This window comes from Gallus gallus, chromosome 1, assembly GCF_016699485.2.
Source record: "Gallus gallus isolate bGalGal1 chromosome 1, bGalGal1.mat.broiler.GRCg7b, whole genome shotgun sequence".
Taxonomy (NCBI): Eukaryota; Metazoa; Chordata; class Aves; order Galliformes; family Phasianidae; genus Gallus; species Gallus gallus.
In genome coordinates, this window is record NC_052532.1 from 57,840,360 (window position 1) to 57,856,692 (window position 16,333).

The following is a 16,333-nucleotide window of genomic DNA, read 5'->3' on the forward strand; positions in this document are numbered from 1 at the left end:
ACTTGTACGTAGAAAGTTCTGCACTAACATGCAGAAGAACTTCTTTACGGTAAAGGTAACTGAGCACAGGAACAGGTTGCCCAGAGAGGATGTGGAGTCCCCTTCTATGGAGATATGACATAAGCTTGGAAAAGACTTGGAAAAGATCATCCAGTCCAACTGTCATCAATCATCAATAGTTCTCACTAAATCATGTCCCTCAACACAATGTCTAAAATCTAGAATTTTCCAGTGGAAAAAAATCACTGAAAAGTTTCCAACCAACCTTATTATTTTGTAATTGTATAACTCAAACCTCAGCATGATTTGTAATCCACCAGTCAGAAGACATTTGCTCATCCTTGTATATAATTATATATTTTATCCATCTATCACGTAAATTATACCAAATAATCCAGTGGAAACTTTTAGTTTCTTTACTTTTCCCTGTTTAGCTCCTCTAGCTGAAGTCTCATCCTCCTGTTGTAACTCAGGCAATTACTGGCAGTGTTTTAGCCCTTGTCCAAAAAAGATAGGCTGGGAAAAGATCCAGGAGTATCTTAATTTGTGTCTAAGAATGTAGCTTTTACAGAGGGTAGCTCTTGCTCTCTTTGGCTACTGGCATTCCTCTGGAGATATCATTCTTCCCATCTGTAAAGGATGATGACCTATGTTTTCTATGCTGGCAGGTTTCAACTGTTTCAACCTTGCTCTGTACTCTTTTTTTTAGTCTGGAGTCTTATCAGGAAGAATTCTGTAAGGACACAGATCCATTGTGCCCATTGCGCTCAGAAAACGATTTGGTGCAGGTGCCACCAACAACATTTCCATGTGCGAATATCACTGATGTGCCTTATGGATCCAATTAACCCTGTTCAGCTCTATTCCTGCGCATTTTCCAACAGCAGGTGAAATCATAGTAGTGATTATGATGGGATGCAAAGAAAGCACTAGGTCTCTAAAAGACAATGAATTAACTCAAGAGCTTTTTGAGGCATTCTTTCTTACCTCTTTTCCTACTATGTTGCTTCACATTTTTAAGCCGCAGGCTTTGCTTTCATAATGATTTATTCAGCACCTTCAGCAAGCTGTTAATGAGAGTGTGAAACCCAGAGAGTTAGCTTAGACACCACAGAGAAAGGAAAGGAAGAAAGGAGAAGAGGATAGAAGGAAGGAAGGAAGGAAGGAAGGGAGGAAGGGAGGAAGGGAGGAAGGGAGGAAGGGAGGAAGGGAGGAAGGGAGGAAGGAAGGAACAATGACTAAGGGCAGAAAGTCGTCTTTTTTTTTTTTTCCCCCTCTCAATTTGTTTTGTATCTTTCTTGTTGGTTTTATTATTCCCCCTGCTTCTGTGTATTGGTATAAATGAAGCTGGAAAGCTCCAATTAGAAGGCAGTAAAGTGCATTTCCCGTTGCAATCAAGTAGGTTGCCATGTCTAGACAGTGCATACAATGGCTGGCAAAAGGCCAGAAGCAGAGTTAATGGATTTACAAAATAGCAGCATTTCTCTGAATTGATTTTCTCAGGGTATTTCCAGAACCCATGAAACAGTAGGTAGTTATACTTCACAATCTTTTCTGCTAATAAAAGGCTTCACAGAGTGGTACTGAATAAAGGTGCTTCTGGTCTGGGGAACGTTGTCTGAAATGCTCTGTCCAGAGGGGGAAGGCAAAAGCCAATACGTATTACATTAGCCATAAATATTACTGACTGTATTTAGAGGTTCAGGTGGCAATGTTCATTGTGCTTGAGTCTGATTCTGTTTGTTTTTTGTTGTTGTTGTTGTTTTTTTTAATAAAAAAATAACATTGTTCACATCTCAGTGTTGAAAGAATGAGCCTGAGTGAGTGAATTAAGCAATGAGATGAGATACCAGGTAAATTCCCTTTCCCCACGTGTGATTGGGTCAGGCTATAGTTTTCAAAATCTGTGTGTTCAGTGAAATGTGCCTGAACCTCTTCTAGAGGACAAACAAGAGCTTAACTTCAGTGTTCGTGATTTGCACGTGTATTGATACTGTTAAGTCATGGCCTGAATTGTTGACTGAGCACCTGGCAAAGGGGTTGTCAGCTTTGTGTAGTTTCAAGCAAATTAAAGCCCATGTACAAATAATAATAATAATAAAAGGAATGCTGAAATTTCTTTTTCTTTTTCTTTTTTTTTCTGCTTTCCAAATAAATAGATAGATAAGGGATTTAGGACTTGGCTTGTCAAGAAACCTCTTCCACGTGTTGCAGTTCTCACCATCAGCACCTTATGGCCCACTTGAAGCCAAATGCTGGTGATTATAGGATAGCACAGTGTGTGTGTGAAAGAGAATTATTTGGATCATAGTGGTATACTGACAAATTAAGTTTTGCATATGGTTCTGTGATGTGATGGTTAGAATAGCAGGATCTGTGAGAAGCAAAATCATCAGAGGAGGTGAAATGAGGTTGGAAAGAGAGATGTGGACAAGACAAGGATGAGTTATGTGGTTCTCTAGACATCTCTTGATCTCCACACTTGCCAAGAAGGCCAGGGAAAAGAAAGGTAGAATTTTTTTTCTCTTAGTTACTACAATCTCCCATTCTTGTGGCTACTGCAGGGAAACTTTTTTCTGCACTTATTATCTCAATTTTACATTTTACATGGTAGTTCACTCAATAAAAAGAAAAACAGATACCACATACAAAAACACTTTTATTATTGTTATAATTTGCTGTTTAATGCAATGCTTTAACTAGGGATACAGCTTAGCAGAGGTACATACACATATATTGCATGTAATTTACTTGTGTAATTTCAAATCCACATCGCCTCATTCCTTCATGAGTTGTTTTGGTGAAGCACATTCTTCCTTTATTCTGCATAACATGTTTGAATGTTGCTAAATAAGACAGGTGTTCTTTCTCCAAATGGAGCATAACATTACATCAAAATTCCCAGTTAATATGACTTTATTAAACTTTACTTTCACTGTATGAATATTGTGTATAATATGTATATATCTATACAGAATATATAAATATATATCTATAATTTAAATATAATCAAATGGGTCAGCTTTACAATGCTAACCATAAACTTGTGCTTATCTTCTTTATGAGATCAAATGTACAGCATCAGGAATTTGACCAGTCCCCAACTTGTAAGAGCCACAGTTCTCAGTCCTATGATAGGATTTTTGATGTCATATTCATGTAATGCATTCCCTTCTTCTTCTTAGTATTTATTTTGAAGAAAAGAATGCAATTTTTTTTTTCATACATATATATAAATGGATAACAGATTTTCCATACCATTAAGCTAGAAAAAGTCTCAAGAAGAGATGAGGTCCTTCCTTGTACATAGAGCTTAAAGATAATTGGACATTCATTGTAGATATATTTACATTATAACTTAATTTGAATAGCACTACACATACTGTGTTATTTTTGTACATAGTCAAGATATGCTGCTGGTAATGTTAAAACACACTATCTAAAGGTATTTACAAACTGCTAATCTCTAATTTACCAACCACCTCTACAGAGTGGCACCAGTATTGAGGGAAAATTATTGAAAGATCAATTTATTGGCAATCATGGTACTCTTCCCTGTATAGTTTCTATTAATAATACTGTTACAACCATTTTGTACTTCAAAGAATGGCTATCTTTGGAGTAAAAGTGCAGGGACAGAACTAGTGGGTAAAGAAATTCCTCCCCTACCTCTGGCCTACACGAGCCAGAAGAGGAGAAAAAAGGCAATTGAACGTCGACCTGTCCTTCTCTTTACAAAGTTAGGGCATGCTAAGCCTATGCCCCTGTGCTTTCTTCAGAGCTGCCAGACGAACCAAACCAAAGGTTAAGTACTCAAAGAAGTCATTCCTTTCAAAGACTATGATAATAAACATCTTAAACATGCTGCCTCACACACTATCCATAGCTGGTTTTCCCAGAGATTCAGAGCACTTTGGGGCACCTAAGTGTTTCTGTGTGCTTCTTTGCAAATACTCTGGAATATACAAAAGAAAGAAAAAAGCCCAAACAAAAACAACAACCCTAATATATAATAACTCATTATACAAAGGTGGGGAAAAAAAAGTAGCAACCCAATGGGCTTTTTTCAGGTTATGCAAAACTTTGTGAGGGGAAAAAGAAACACGTGCTCATGTGCTTTTTTTCTCCCCATTTATTCCATTACTTATGTAATGAAATACCTCTAGCAACTCTACCCAATATACTAAAGGGCTGGGAGAATTAATATGGTCATGTGACTCACTAGTTCCATAATGTAGAAAAAGAGGCCATAGCAAATGAAGGGAGGAAAAAAAAAAATTAATAATAATTGCATTGGTTGTGGTGAATGATTGATGTCCATCTCAACCCTGTTATGATTACTTTCTTAATCATGGGTTTTCAGTGAATACTCTGCTAGTAAGACTGGGAATAAAAGGGCAACCAAGGGAAGGGGAGACTTACCATTGCCCAGGACATAAAATAAATGTGTGCGTGTTGCTGCTTGATAATCCCCTGTAAGAACTGTCACTCTTAACCATCATCCACTGTTGTTTCCCATGTGGACAAAATAAAACTGGGGAGGAAGAGAACTGATTTAATTTCATGTGAGAAATTTTCTTCATTCCAAATTAAAACCACTGAAGAAAGGATTTACAAAACTTCTTACTCCACATGGTATTTTGGACTTCAGCAGAGGCAAGAAGGCAATATTTTTTGTGGACTTAAAGATTTTGAATACCAACATTCACAGCGCCTGAAAAGCAAGAGAAACTGCCTACCTGTAGCTAAAACACAGGTTACAGATACTTCTTAAAGTGAAGGAGGAAAAAAGCTTTTTGTCAAGCCTGTGACAAAAGAGGAAAGGCAGGCAGAGAAACAAGAAAAGAAGCCACTGTAAATTAAAGACCATCTATCAGCTTCCTTCAGGGAAAGATTTTCTATAAATTAAAAAAGAAAGATTTATTAGAAGTGTGGGGCTGTTCATGATTTTACAGGAAAAATAAATGGGATATTGTCTCCAGTGAGTGTCTCTAGACAAGTTCTATAAAGTATCTGTAGAACCAGAGGGGAAAAGGCCTACCTCTTTTTAGCTGCTCAATTTCTACCATTTGCCTTGCTGGCATCTGTGAGTACAGAGACAACCAAGAGGAGGGCTTTAAAAATATTGAAGGCTACTGGAGTCTGATCCCACTTCCTGTCAGTAAACACCTGCACCCAAAGGCCCAGAGCTTGTTTTCCTGTTCTTGTTTTCTTTCCTAAGTTTGACTTCATACAGGAAGCTCTGTCTGTAAGGATGTTTTAGCAACTTGGTCCTGCAGAGCCAGTAACAGCAGTTGTTCTGGGTAACAGAAGTGGCAAGGCAAAGTGCTTATAACTGAGGTGAAGAATTTTAATTGTACCACATTAGCACTGGAGATATCAGGTGCTCTGTGAGCAGGAATGAAGAGCAGGGGTAAAATTAATAAGTTCTAGGGAAGGAGCTAGTGAGTTTACTGGCAAGCCCCCCTGAAGAGCAGACAAAGAAAACATTCAAATCCATGAGGAGATGAAACGAACAAACAAAAAATAGGGTGCATCTCCTGCCTCTCTTACAGCTGGGATGGCTGGCAGCAATTGGTACGCCCTGAGGTCTCAAAAATGAGGGGACAACCATAAAACAGAGGCCTGCTGCATTTAGCTGTTGCTTTTGACTCCTTCACACTTTGTAGATGTCACACAACTCATCCCCGGAGTCCATTCGAACCCATGAGCATTTGTGAGGCTGAAGAAAGAAAAGGAAGGAAGGAAGGAAGGAAGGAAGGAAGGAAGGAAGGAAGGAAGGAAGGAAGGAAGGAAGGAAGGAAGGAAGGAAGGAAGGAAGGAAGGAAGGAAGGAAGGAAGGAAGGAAGGAAGGAAGGAAGGAAGGAAGGAAGGAAGGAAGGAAGGAAATTTGACTCACGTTATGTGTTGGTTGATTTTGGTCTATTTTTCATCAGGCAGTGTTCAAACATTTCCGTCTCCAAATCAACCCTCATGATTTCTGATACATCAAATGAAAATTTCAAACATAAGACTGACAAGTTTTCCTCTGATTTTGTACTAATTGTAAAACAGAGTTCTGAATATTGCTTCAGATTCTTTCTTTCTCTTCTTAATTTTTTAAAAATAATTTATACATATATATATAACCACAGATATCTTTAATACTCAGGAATGTGCCAGTCAGACTGATGTATCACCAAGCTGTTGTCCTCTCCTTGAAGAGTGAAGGTAGGATGGCCTGTGAGAGAGTGAGTCACCCACCATGGGCTGCTAATGGGACAGTCCTGCTGCAGCAGGGCTACTCTAAATGGCTGAGCCTTTTTGGTTTTAGCTACTTCTGGAAATGATTAATAGGAAGAAGAGGAGAAGATGAGAAGTGCTCATTGCAGTATTTGTTGTTTGTTGTTGTTGATTTTGGTGTTTTTTCATGATTCACCCACAGAGTTTTCTCAACTTCTGTGTGAAACCAAAGTGGCTAGTGCAGCATACTGTATGGAATAGTTGCTGAGATCCTCTGGCCAAGCCTGGTGTGAAGACGTGGCAGCACCAGCAGCAGGGCCATCAGGGGCCATGGGATGCATGGGATGCAGGTGACAGCCAGGGAAGCCGGAAGAGGTATCCACGGTGAGTTGCTTTTCAAGATCAACATCTACATCTTGCAGAACTATCTTTCAGAAGGAGAATGAAACCTGGTAAATGTGGTTTGGAACACAAAGCAAAGAAATGAGAACTTGAGAGTTGTTCAAAAGAACAATTATGTGGCCCTGAAAGATTATACTGTGTTTTGTCTTACTGATCCAGAAACCTGAGATGTTCCCAGGGTCTCAGGGCAGGCTCTGCCATCCTCTGTACTTCCAGGCCAGGACAGACAGTGTCATCAGTAAAGACTGTCTCTGCAACTCCCACCAGCTGCCAGCAAGCACAACATAGACACAATCCCATACAACATCTTGAATGTTAGATGATTATTTTCCATGTATATAAGCCATACTGGTGTGCGTCTTTGTGTTCTGTGTGTACGTACATAGGTGTGCTTTTTCACCCATTTTAACAGCTGTGAACATAGATATATATGGAACAAGATGGAAACACACAGGATTATGTTTCTTGCAAGTCCCTTAAATATGCAGCAGCACACCAAAAATAATTTTGTCTTTTAGGATGAAAAGTGGAGGTGACTTAAGGGGAGAGTTCTAGAAAACTTTAAACAAGGTTGCCTTTTTTTTTTTTTTTTTTTTTTTTGTATTTGCTTCATGAGTACTGTCCCCAGAATAAATTCTTTCCTTAAGGTACGTTGACTGTTATGAAATCTCATAATGAAAAAGTATACTTGTAATCAATACTTACACTTCTTAAGCTATAGGAATGTCCTTAGCTATTGGAGGAACTCATAGTTTATAAGCAAACAACAGCTTCAAAGAACAGAATAAAGCATGGGTGCCCAACCTTTTGTCTTTCCTGGACCTGAATGAAGAGGAATTATCTTGGGCTGCATGTAAAATATGTAATATGGTTAATGTAAGTAGGTAACAAAAATTAGTTTTTTTTTTTTTTTTGTAACATATATTTTCTTTTTTACTGAAACAAAAAAAAAAAAAAAAAGAGAAACAAGCATAAAACTAGTGGGGCATTTGACCTTGTTTTTGTGAAATTAATGCATCAATGTCTGGTTTGATGGAAGTGTTTGCAATTCTTACTGAGTTTTCAAGGTGCTCATCAGTTATTTTTTGATGAAATTTTGCTCCTCTTGCACTTCATCCTTGAGAATAGTTGCTCACAAATGTATATACTGCCAAAAATGCATACTACTACTATATAAGGTGTGGTTGTGAAGTGAGGGATAATTTTCTCTGGTAAGATAGGTCTTACAAAACTCTAGTGAAAAAACATAATCAAATTTTTAAGTTCAATATCTGATTGCAACTCTATGCATTCTATTTGAAAATTTGTAGGTAATGTATTTGTCGATTGAAAATGGAGTCACAAATATACACAAAAATTGATAATATTCTCTTCAGTCTTGAAACCTGTTCTCAAATTCCATTATCAAGACAGAAATCAAGGATGCCTGTTTTTCGTTGTTCAAAAGACTGTGTTCAGCCAAAGTATCAAAAATGTATAAAATTATTTGCCATATCTTGAGTTAGCATTGTACTGTGCCTTCCCCTTGACCTGGGCTCAGCTGAGACAGCATTAATAGCACACTGATATTTGTTTTTCGCTAAGTGATGGATGTGTGCCCAGATCTTGGCTGGACCACTCAGAAGGGAAGTGCCACCATCATGATAGTGTGGGGCAGGGGGCAGGCTGCAGTATGAGCTCTCCTGGGGATCATGTGGCCAGTGGGTTAGACATGCCTGGAATAAAGCATTTGCATAATTGCTTGAAAATTGAAGCTAAAAGATCAAATATTCATAGAATCATTAAGGTTGTAACAGACCTACAAAATCATCTAGTCCAACTGTCATCCTTTCACCACCATACCCACTGAATCTTGTCCCTCAGTGCCACATCTACTCCTTTCTTGAAAACTTCCAGGGATGAGGACTCCATCACCTCCCTGGGCAGCCTGTTCCATCACCACCACATTTCTGGAGAAGAAATCATTCCTAATGTTCTCCTGGCACAAATTAAGGCCATTATGTCTCATCCTATCACTGTTGCTCAGGAGAAGAGGTCAATCCCCATCTCACCACAACGCACTTTCAGGTCATTGTAGAGAGTGATTAGGTCTCCCTGGGTCCTTCTCTTCTCCAGACTAAAAAATGTCAGTTTTCTCAGCTACTTCTTTTAAGACTTCTGTTCCAGATCCTTTACCAGCTTTGTTACCAGCTTTCAGCTTCTCTGGACATGCTCCAGGGCCTTGATGTCTTTCTTGTAGTGAGAGACCCAAAACTAAACAGAGTACTTGAGGTGCGGCCTCACCAGTGCCAAGTACAGGGGGATGATCACCTTGTTAGTACACTATTTCTCATATAAGCCAGGATACCATTGGACTTCTTGGCCACCTGTGCAGACTACTTGTTCATGTTCAGCTGGCTGTTGACTAATATCCCTGTATCTTTTTTGTCTGCGCAGCTTGCCAACCAATCTGCCCCAAGCCTGTAGCATTGCATGGGATTGTTCTGATCAAAGAGCATATCCTGGCACCTGGTCTTGTTGGAGCTCATCCTGTCGGTCTCAGTTCAGAGATCCAGCCTGACTTGATCCCTCTGTAGGGTCTTCCTATCCTTGGGCAGATCAAAACTTCCTCCCAACATGGCATTATCTCAAAACTCACTGAGGGTGCACTTAGTTCCCCCATCCAGATCATCAATAAAGTTACTAAACAGAATAGGCCCAATACTAACCCCTGAAGAATACCACTAGTGACTGGTTGCCAAATGGATTTAACTCCATTCACCACCACTCTAGCCCAGGCCATCCAGACAGTTTTTTACCCAGTGAAGATTACACCTATCCAAACCATGGTCTGCCAGCTACTGCAGGACAATACCGCAGAGATAGAGTCAAAGGCTTTGCTGAAGTCTAGGCAGACTTATTCCACAGTCTTTCCTTAATCCACCAGATGGATCACCTGGTCATAGATAGAGATGAGGTTGGTCAAACAGGAGCTGCTTTTCATGAACCCATGATGACTAGGTCTGATTCCCTGGTTGTTCTACATGTCACGATTGCACTCAAGATGATCTGCTGCATGACCTCCTGTGACACTGAGGTCAGGCTGACAGGCCTCTATTCCCCAGACCCTCCTTCCAGCCCTTCTTGTAGACAAACATCACAATGGCAAGACACCAATCATCTGGTATACATTCATTCCCATTTTGGATGTCTGTACTATTGATACCTAAAATATAGGTTGAAAGGAGCAGATGTGTTTCTTTTATCCATCTTTTCTAAAGAAGTAAGATTTAGAAAAAACATTTTATTTTTAATTTTTTTTTTTACCTGAATTTATTTTTAGCACTCTAGGAGAATGAATTATATAGAAATGATCATGTAACTCTCTCCCCTGACCTGTCAAGATAAGACTAATGGATGTAGCTTTGAAAGACTCAGTTTTGCAAGACTTAGTAGTGAGTAACTGTTTCTTATCAGCAGAAAGATGAAACCTGTGGTAGTAAATATGATTCCATGTGAGTGGGGTTTGCCAAGTTAGATTCTTGGCTACATGGAGACACTTAGATGTATCAGGATGAAATCACTAGAGGTGTAAAATCAATGAATGCATAGTAAGACATACTCATCCTAAATTTAATGTGGCCTTCATTTACTGCAGTTTAATCCTCCTCATTTTCCCTTTCTTCCTGAAACTTGTACCTTGAAACATGAAAATTATCATATTACTAAAGTGCTTTGACATTCTTCTCCAATAAGCTTGTCAAATTTAAAGCTTAAGTCTGCATATTTAATTTTGAAAGCTTTTATTTTGAAGTGCATTTTGGAAGACTCTAATATGGTAACACAAAATAATAGAATGGTTTAGTGCCCCATTTGATAGGTGACTTTCATTCCAGAAAACAGTCCCTCGAGAGACTGTGCAGCAAACTGCTTTTTGGTAATAAAATGTGTAGGTTTACCTCCTGTTAGAATTATGGGGAAGGAGGTAACTGTAATACACAAACTTCACAGACAATTTCAGTTTTCAGTAATCTGATAGTCTTTGTTCTATCCACACCGTGCTCAGTTGTGCTACAATAAATATGAAATACTGAAATAGTAATTCTTTGCCAGGAAGAAATAATATGGATTTGAGCTGGTACAGAGTAGCAGAAAATAACTCAACTTTGAGCCTTGCCAGCCCCCAGTCTAGACTATTTTGGTATCTGGTTTTGAGTAATCACTGTTTTCATCTCAGCCTTTTTATTAGTGTTATCTCTTGGCGTACAGTGAAAATATTGCTCCTATCAAGCACAGAACAAAAAGTAGTGAAAATCTTTTCCAGAAAGTAAAGATCTTGTCAAAGATGCATCTAGGTAGGACCCTTGTTTCACACTAAGGGCTTAGACAGAGCATGATCTATGTGGGCACATCAGTTTCTCCCATTCTTTTCCTCAATTAGTAAATTGAGAATTTTGTCTGATTAAGAGCATAGTCATTTAATATTAACTATTTCTTCTGTGGTGGCTCAGCATATTTCTTCATCTGTATATCTAACTTTAAAAGGATGTAACCTCTATTTTCCTGGCAATGAGCTCATTTCTAATTTTCAGCTAAGGCTCTTCATTTGGCCACCATGGTGGCTGATTTGATGAGACCTCTGAATTTACAACTCCTTTTGATATTCAGTCCGTGTGCCTTAGAAAGCTAAGGTACAAAAGGGAAGAAAAGGTGGGTGGAAGTAAAAAACAAATTCATGGGTGGATTTTATATGACAAGCAAAGTACACAAAATTCTCTCAAAAGCTTTGGCTTGCATGAATGCTGAAACAAATCTGGGATGTAGCAAGCTGGAAAGGCTATCTTTTTTTTCACTTTTATTTTGTCTAATTGGGGGGATCATGGGAAAAAAGCCCCTAGAAAGGGATAAGTGGAGAACTTAGACTGATACATGTTAGGCAATGGTTACATGTCAAGCAAAAATACACTTTCATAAATGATGCAGTTTTGGAAATGAAAGTGTTATAAAAGACATAAAATAATAAAACATTTCATCATGTTTTACATAACATTACGTTTCTCACATGACACAAACAAAAAGCTTTAGACAACCTTGAGCTTTGGAAATCTGCTATGATTTGGATTCTATAAAGTTCTTTCTAGCCCCTATGTCTCTTCCACATCATTATTTTTAGAGTTCCCTTATTTTTTTCCCCTAGATGAAGACATCTTAAACACACAGAGAAAAAAAAAATAGATATAGTGACAAAAAACCCACAACAAACAAAGATTCTAAAGCCCTTCTTCAGAATACTCTCAGAAAGTAAGGAACTGTGCATCCAGTCCAAATACTTGAATAACTCCTCAGAACTTACGCATGTCCTCAAGATTTATTGTCAGTGATTAAAATAATAATAAAAAAAAGATATTTAGTGTAGTTCTCAGGGGTGGAATTGATGCTCCATCTCAGCATTTCCTCTAATGTCTTTGATTGCACATTCCATAATAGAGCATAAAGTGCTATGGCATTGTTTGTTTCTTTGTTTTATAATTTAGTTTGGAACTTCTTCATGTTTTCCATTATTTTATTATTATTATAATTTATTTATTTATTTACCTTGTTGCTCCAATATTCTTGTAATGGCACATAAGAAGGTGCTTAAAGGTCTTCTTGAATGTGGCATTGCAGAGCGCATAACAAGCAGGGTTGATGGTGCTGTTGATGTAACAGAGCCAATAACCTATGGTCCATACAGTACCAGGGATGCAGGATGCACAGAAGCTGTTGATGAGCACCATAACATTGTATGGGGTCCAGGTGATGATGAAGGCTAGGAGGATGGCTAGAATGGTCCTTGTCACTTTTTTCTCTCTAGAAGGTGGTGGTTTCTTTTTGGCTGGCTGCTTCGTCATCTTGACTATTTTCCGGGCTACACTGTTCTGCTTCTCATCCCCATTGGTGCCTACAATCTCCACTGTAGTGTTGGTGGGAGCACAGCAGTCACCCTTCTGGGACTTGGTAACTATCCTGATGCATGTCAGCTTGGAGTTCTCTACTTTGAGATGGTCTTGAGAGGCAGAAATCTGGCTGGCATCTTTGGCAGCTTCATCCTCTTTTGTATTGGAAGGAACCACACTCACTGAGGTGGAGTCATTGGAGCTGTCCTTCTCCTCCCCTTGCACACAGTTTTCCATCACACTCTCTCCAGTGGTTTTTCCATTCTGAACTTTGTTATGTTCCAGCCCATCTGAACTAGTTGGGATGTTGTTGTTGTTTGGTTTCACTATTTTACCTTGGACAAGGCTGGGGGAAACTGGATCCTGGTTTTGGGCAGCTTCCTTTTTCCCTTTCTTTATCCGACTCTTGCTGGCTCGAGAGATTTGCCAGTAAAGAACAGTCATGATTATAACAGGTAAATAGAAAGCTGCAATGGCAGTGCCAAAAGTGACAGCAGGATTGGAAAAAAACTGGATGTAGCAATCCTTGTCGGGAACAGTCCTTCCGCCTACAATGAACTGCCAGAAGAGAATTGCAGGGGCCCACAGGATGAAGGAGAGAACCCATGCAGCTGCAATCATCATGCCTGCCATCTTAGTGGTCCGCTTTACAGGGTATGTCAGAGGCTTGGTGACACAAAAGTATCTGTCAAAGCTGATGATAAGGAGGTTCATCACAGAGGCGTTGCTGACCACATAATCAAGCGCCAGCCAGAGGTCACATACCACAGGCCCCAAGGGCCAGTAGCCTATCACAGTGTAGAGGGTATATAGGTTCATGGAAAAGATGCCTATGATCAAATCAGCACAGGCCAAGCTGAACAGGAAATAGTTGTTGACAGTCTGCAGGTGCCTGTTGACTTTGATTGACACCATGACCAGGATGTTCCCAATTATGGTAACTAAGCTGAGAGACCCTGCCACCAAGACGATGAAGACCACCTCAATAGTTTTATAGGGGCTCTCCAGAGCTATTACATTTTCAGAGGAAGAGTTTATGTACGTTGAGTTATTCATTTCTGTGCTGCTAACAAGATACTCAATTATCACTTAAGCCTGCAGAGGAAAGAAAAAACATATACCATTATGAAATTAGTCCCTTCACTTTTAGGAACTGGATTCCTGAAAAGCTACTTGGAAAGAATTAAAAGCTAGAAGACTGAGTGCAGAAGAATCATTCATTTCATGCTAATGTAAACCCCCTTAAAACATATAATATCCCCTTAGGAGTAACATAGCAATAAGATACTCTTAAATACATGATAAAGATACTACATTTGAACCCAAATTTAGATTTTTTTATCTTCTCCCATTCATTTCTGTCTTTGTCCAGCAACTGTACGTTGATTCCTTCCCTTTTACATTTTCAGATACTCCTGGGAGTATGTCATTCTTATAACCCAAGGTGAGGAAGTTAATTACCATGAGCTGGATCATGACAAAGTGATTTGTCTCCTTTTCTTCATGTTTCTGATGGGTATGCTTCTGTAAAGTTTATGGAGCAAGTTTGTGTCATCTTTCCCCCTACTTTTCTTAAACTGCTGTTTCTTTTTCTTTTTCTTTTCTTTGTGTGTGTGTGTGTGTGTCAGCATTTGCAAAGATTTTGTCCTTAAAGCAATAGAATTGGTAGACTCACCTCAGCTCTGTCTCTAGGTTTCTCATTAGATATATATAAATTAATCTTTTATTTTTTCATTTCAGTGAAATCAAAACAATTTTATACATTCAGTTAACTATTTGTGCCTGGAAAATGTTGGGTTTGTTTGTTTGTTTGTGTGTATATTTGTTGTTTTCTTTAAACATAGAGTGCTCTCTTGATGCTCACTTGTTTGTACTTCACTCATTAATTTTTTTTTTCAAAACACAGTATTTTTAAGCTATATTGCATAAAACTATAACAGAAGGTATGAAATGGGTAGCATGGAAACTATAAAAAAATAAACTGATAAAAATCACTTCTGTTCAACTACAACAACTATTTTTTGCTATGTATACCTATCGGCAGTACTCAATAAACATTAATTAAAACACTACCAATATATATTTTCTAGAAGACCAAGAAATAGAACATGCTTTTGCCTTAAGGATATGTACTATCCTTTTGTGCATCCCCTGGAAATCAATAGAATGTGCTGGAATTGTACAGCCAGCCTCTGAGCTCTCATTATTTATGAGCTGTGCTCAAGGGATTATTGAGGCATGAAGGCCAGATGTGACAGAGAAGTTAGATTGTCTCTAATTGGAATATTTTCCTTTTTTTTTTTCTTCTCCCACTCTCCCACTCAAAATGCACCACTTCTTTAAGACAGAGCTTCTAGAATTGGAGATTCGGGCAAAGGAAGGTAGAAAAAATCAGTTATGTTTGAACCTTTTATATTTCAAGGGTAGCGAATCCTTCTCTGGCTCCTATAAGAAAGCTGTTGATGCACAGAAATATATAACCCATGTCACTTAAACAAAGCAATGCATTTTCATTGTCATTTTAGCACTATTTTCTTTCAGATGCAGAAGGAAGAAGGTGATGTCAAATGTCAGCACAATAGCAAAAGCCCTTCTGACCTCCCAGAAAAATAAGCAAGTTTGTCTCTGTGGAAAAGTCAAGTTGCTAAACCAGGGTGAAGACTCTCTGTCTGAGGTGACTTTGTAATCTGGTAATTTATACTTAAAGAAATACATCTGGCAGAAGATGGGGCTCATCTTTTAAAAGATTTGTTTACCATTTCCCTGATAAAGTGCACACATGGATAAACAGAGCATTGTAGGGCTAGACATATTTTTTCTTACTAGCTGTTCACAGGTATGGCCCTAAAATCCTTGGGATGTGTTTCAAGAAAACAAAGCTGTGAGAATAAATGCTTTAATTAAATACATGTTTTGTATGGTAAGAATTGGCCAAAGGGAGTATACTAGGCTTTATATTCTGTGCAAAAAAAAAAAAAAAAAAAAAAAAAAGTAGGAGAGTAGCCCAGAAATCTTTAGTCTACTGGACTGCCATTTCAGTAATTCATGGTGTGCTTTTCTCCCAGGGACCACAGCTGAGCAGCTGACTGTCCAACTAGATATGCAAGATATCGTATTTTTGGGACTTCTCCCAAGTAGAGTTATGAACATTCTTGACAGAATGAATTTTTGATGAAAAGATGAACTAACTCACAAAGATGTATTGATTTCAAAAAAAAATTCATGTGAAAAGTGTTTGTGATCCAGGGCTCTGCAGCTACCTCTGGTGACCAAGAGGGAGAGAGGGAGCAAGAGAGATTGGGAAAAGAAAGGAAGAGGGTGAGAGAGAATCTGAGAGGAAAACTTTATGCTTTATAATAAGAAAACAGATGTTTCTGTACAATAACATTGTGACAAAATGTTCAGACTTTTGTTTTTATTCCACAGGAGAATAAAATTTGTTTTAAAACCTTGAAACTTGTGAAACTGAATTACTGCCTCCCAGCTAACTTTATTCCTGAGTATTTTCTGATGATTTTTTTCCATTTACAGGGGAAATACTGGGCGTTCCCCTGATTTTATTATCTGAGATGATGGGAACTAAATGAAACCAAAAAGCTAGTTTTACCTGATAGGAATAGGATTTTACTGTGTTCTTCTGAATGGAAGCAAAGCAGAGGAGTGCCTTTCCCACTGATTTCCCTTTGCACGAAGCCCTCCTGCTGTGAGGAAGCTGATAGTTCTGCCTTGCAAATTATGTTAGCTACTATAGCTTTCCTAGGGATAGAAAAACATATGGAGAATTCTGTTGTCAC

General features: G+C 38.6%; 1 protein-coding gene across 7 annotated transcripts in view; it reads right to left on the reverse strand.

Moving 5' to 3' along the window:
* Positions 1 to 2,639: 2,639 nt before the first annotated feature.
* Positions 2,640 to 16,333, reverse strand: part of CHRM2 (cholinergic receptor muscarinic 2) — a 98,750-nt gene continuing 85,056 nt past the window's right edge. For 3 of the 7 annotated variants that reach the window (NM_001030765.2, NM_001397962.1, XM_046939143.1), the window contains one exon: positions 2,640 to 13,634. In NM_001030765.2, coding sequence (NP_001025936.1) covers positions 12,195 to 13,595 — 1,401 coding nt within the window. In that variant the 5' untranslated portion in view covers positions 13,596 to 13,634 and the 3' untranslated portion in view covers positions 2,640 to 12,194. Of the gene's footprint in view, positions 13,635 to 16,146; positions 16,296 to 16,333 lie in introns of all 7 variants that reach the window. The other 4 variants (XM_040697001.2, XM_040696994.2, XM_046939142.1 and 1 more) reach the window with 3 other exon arrangements.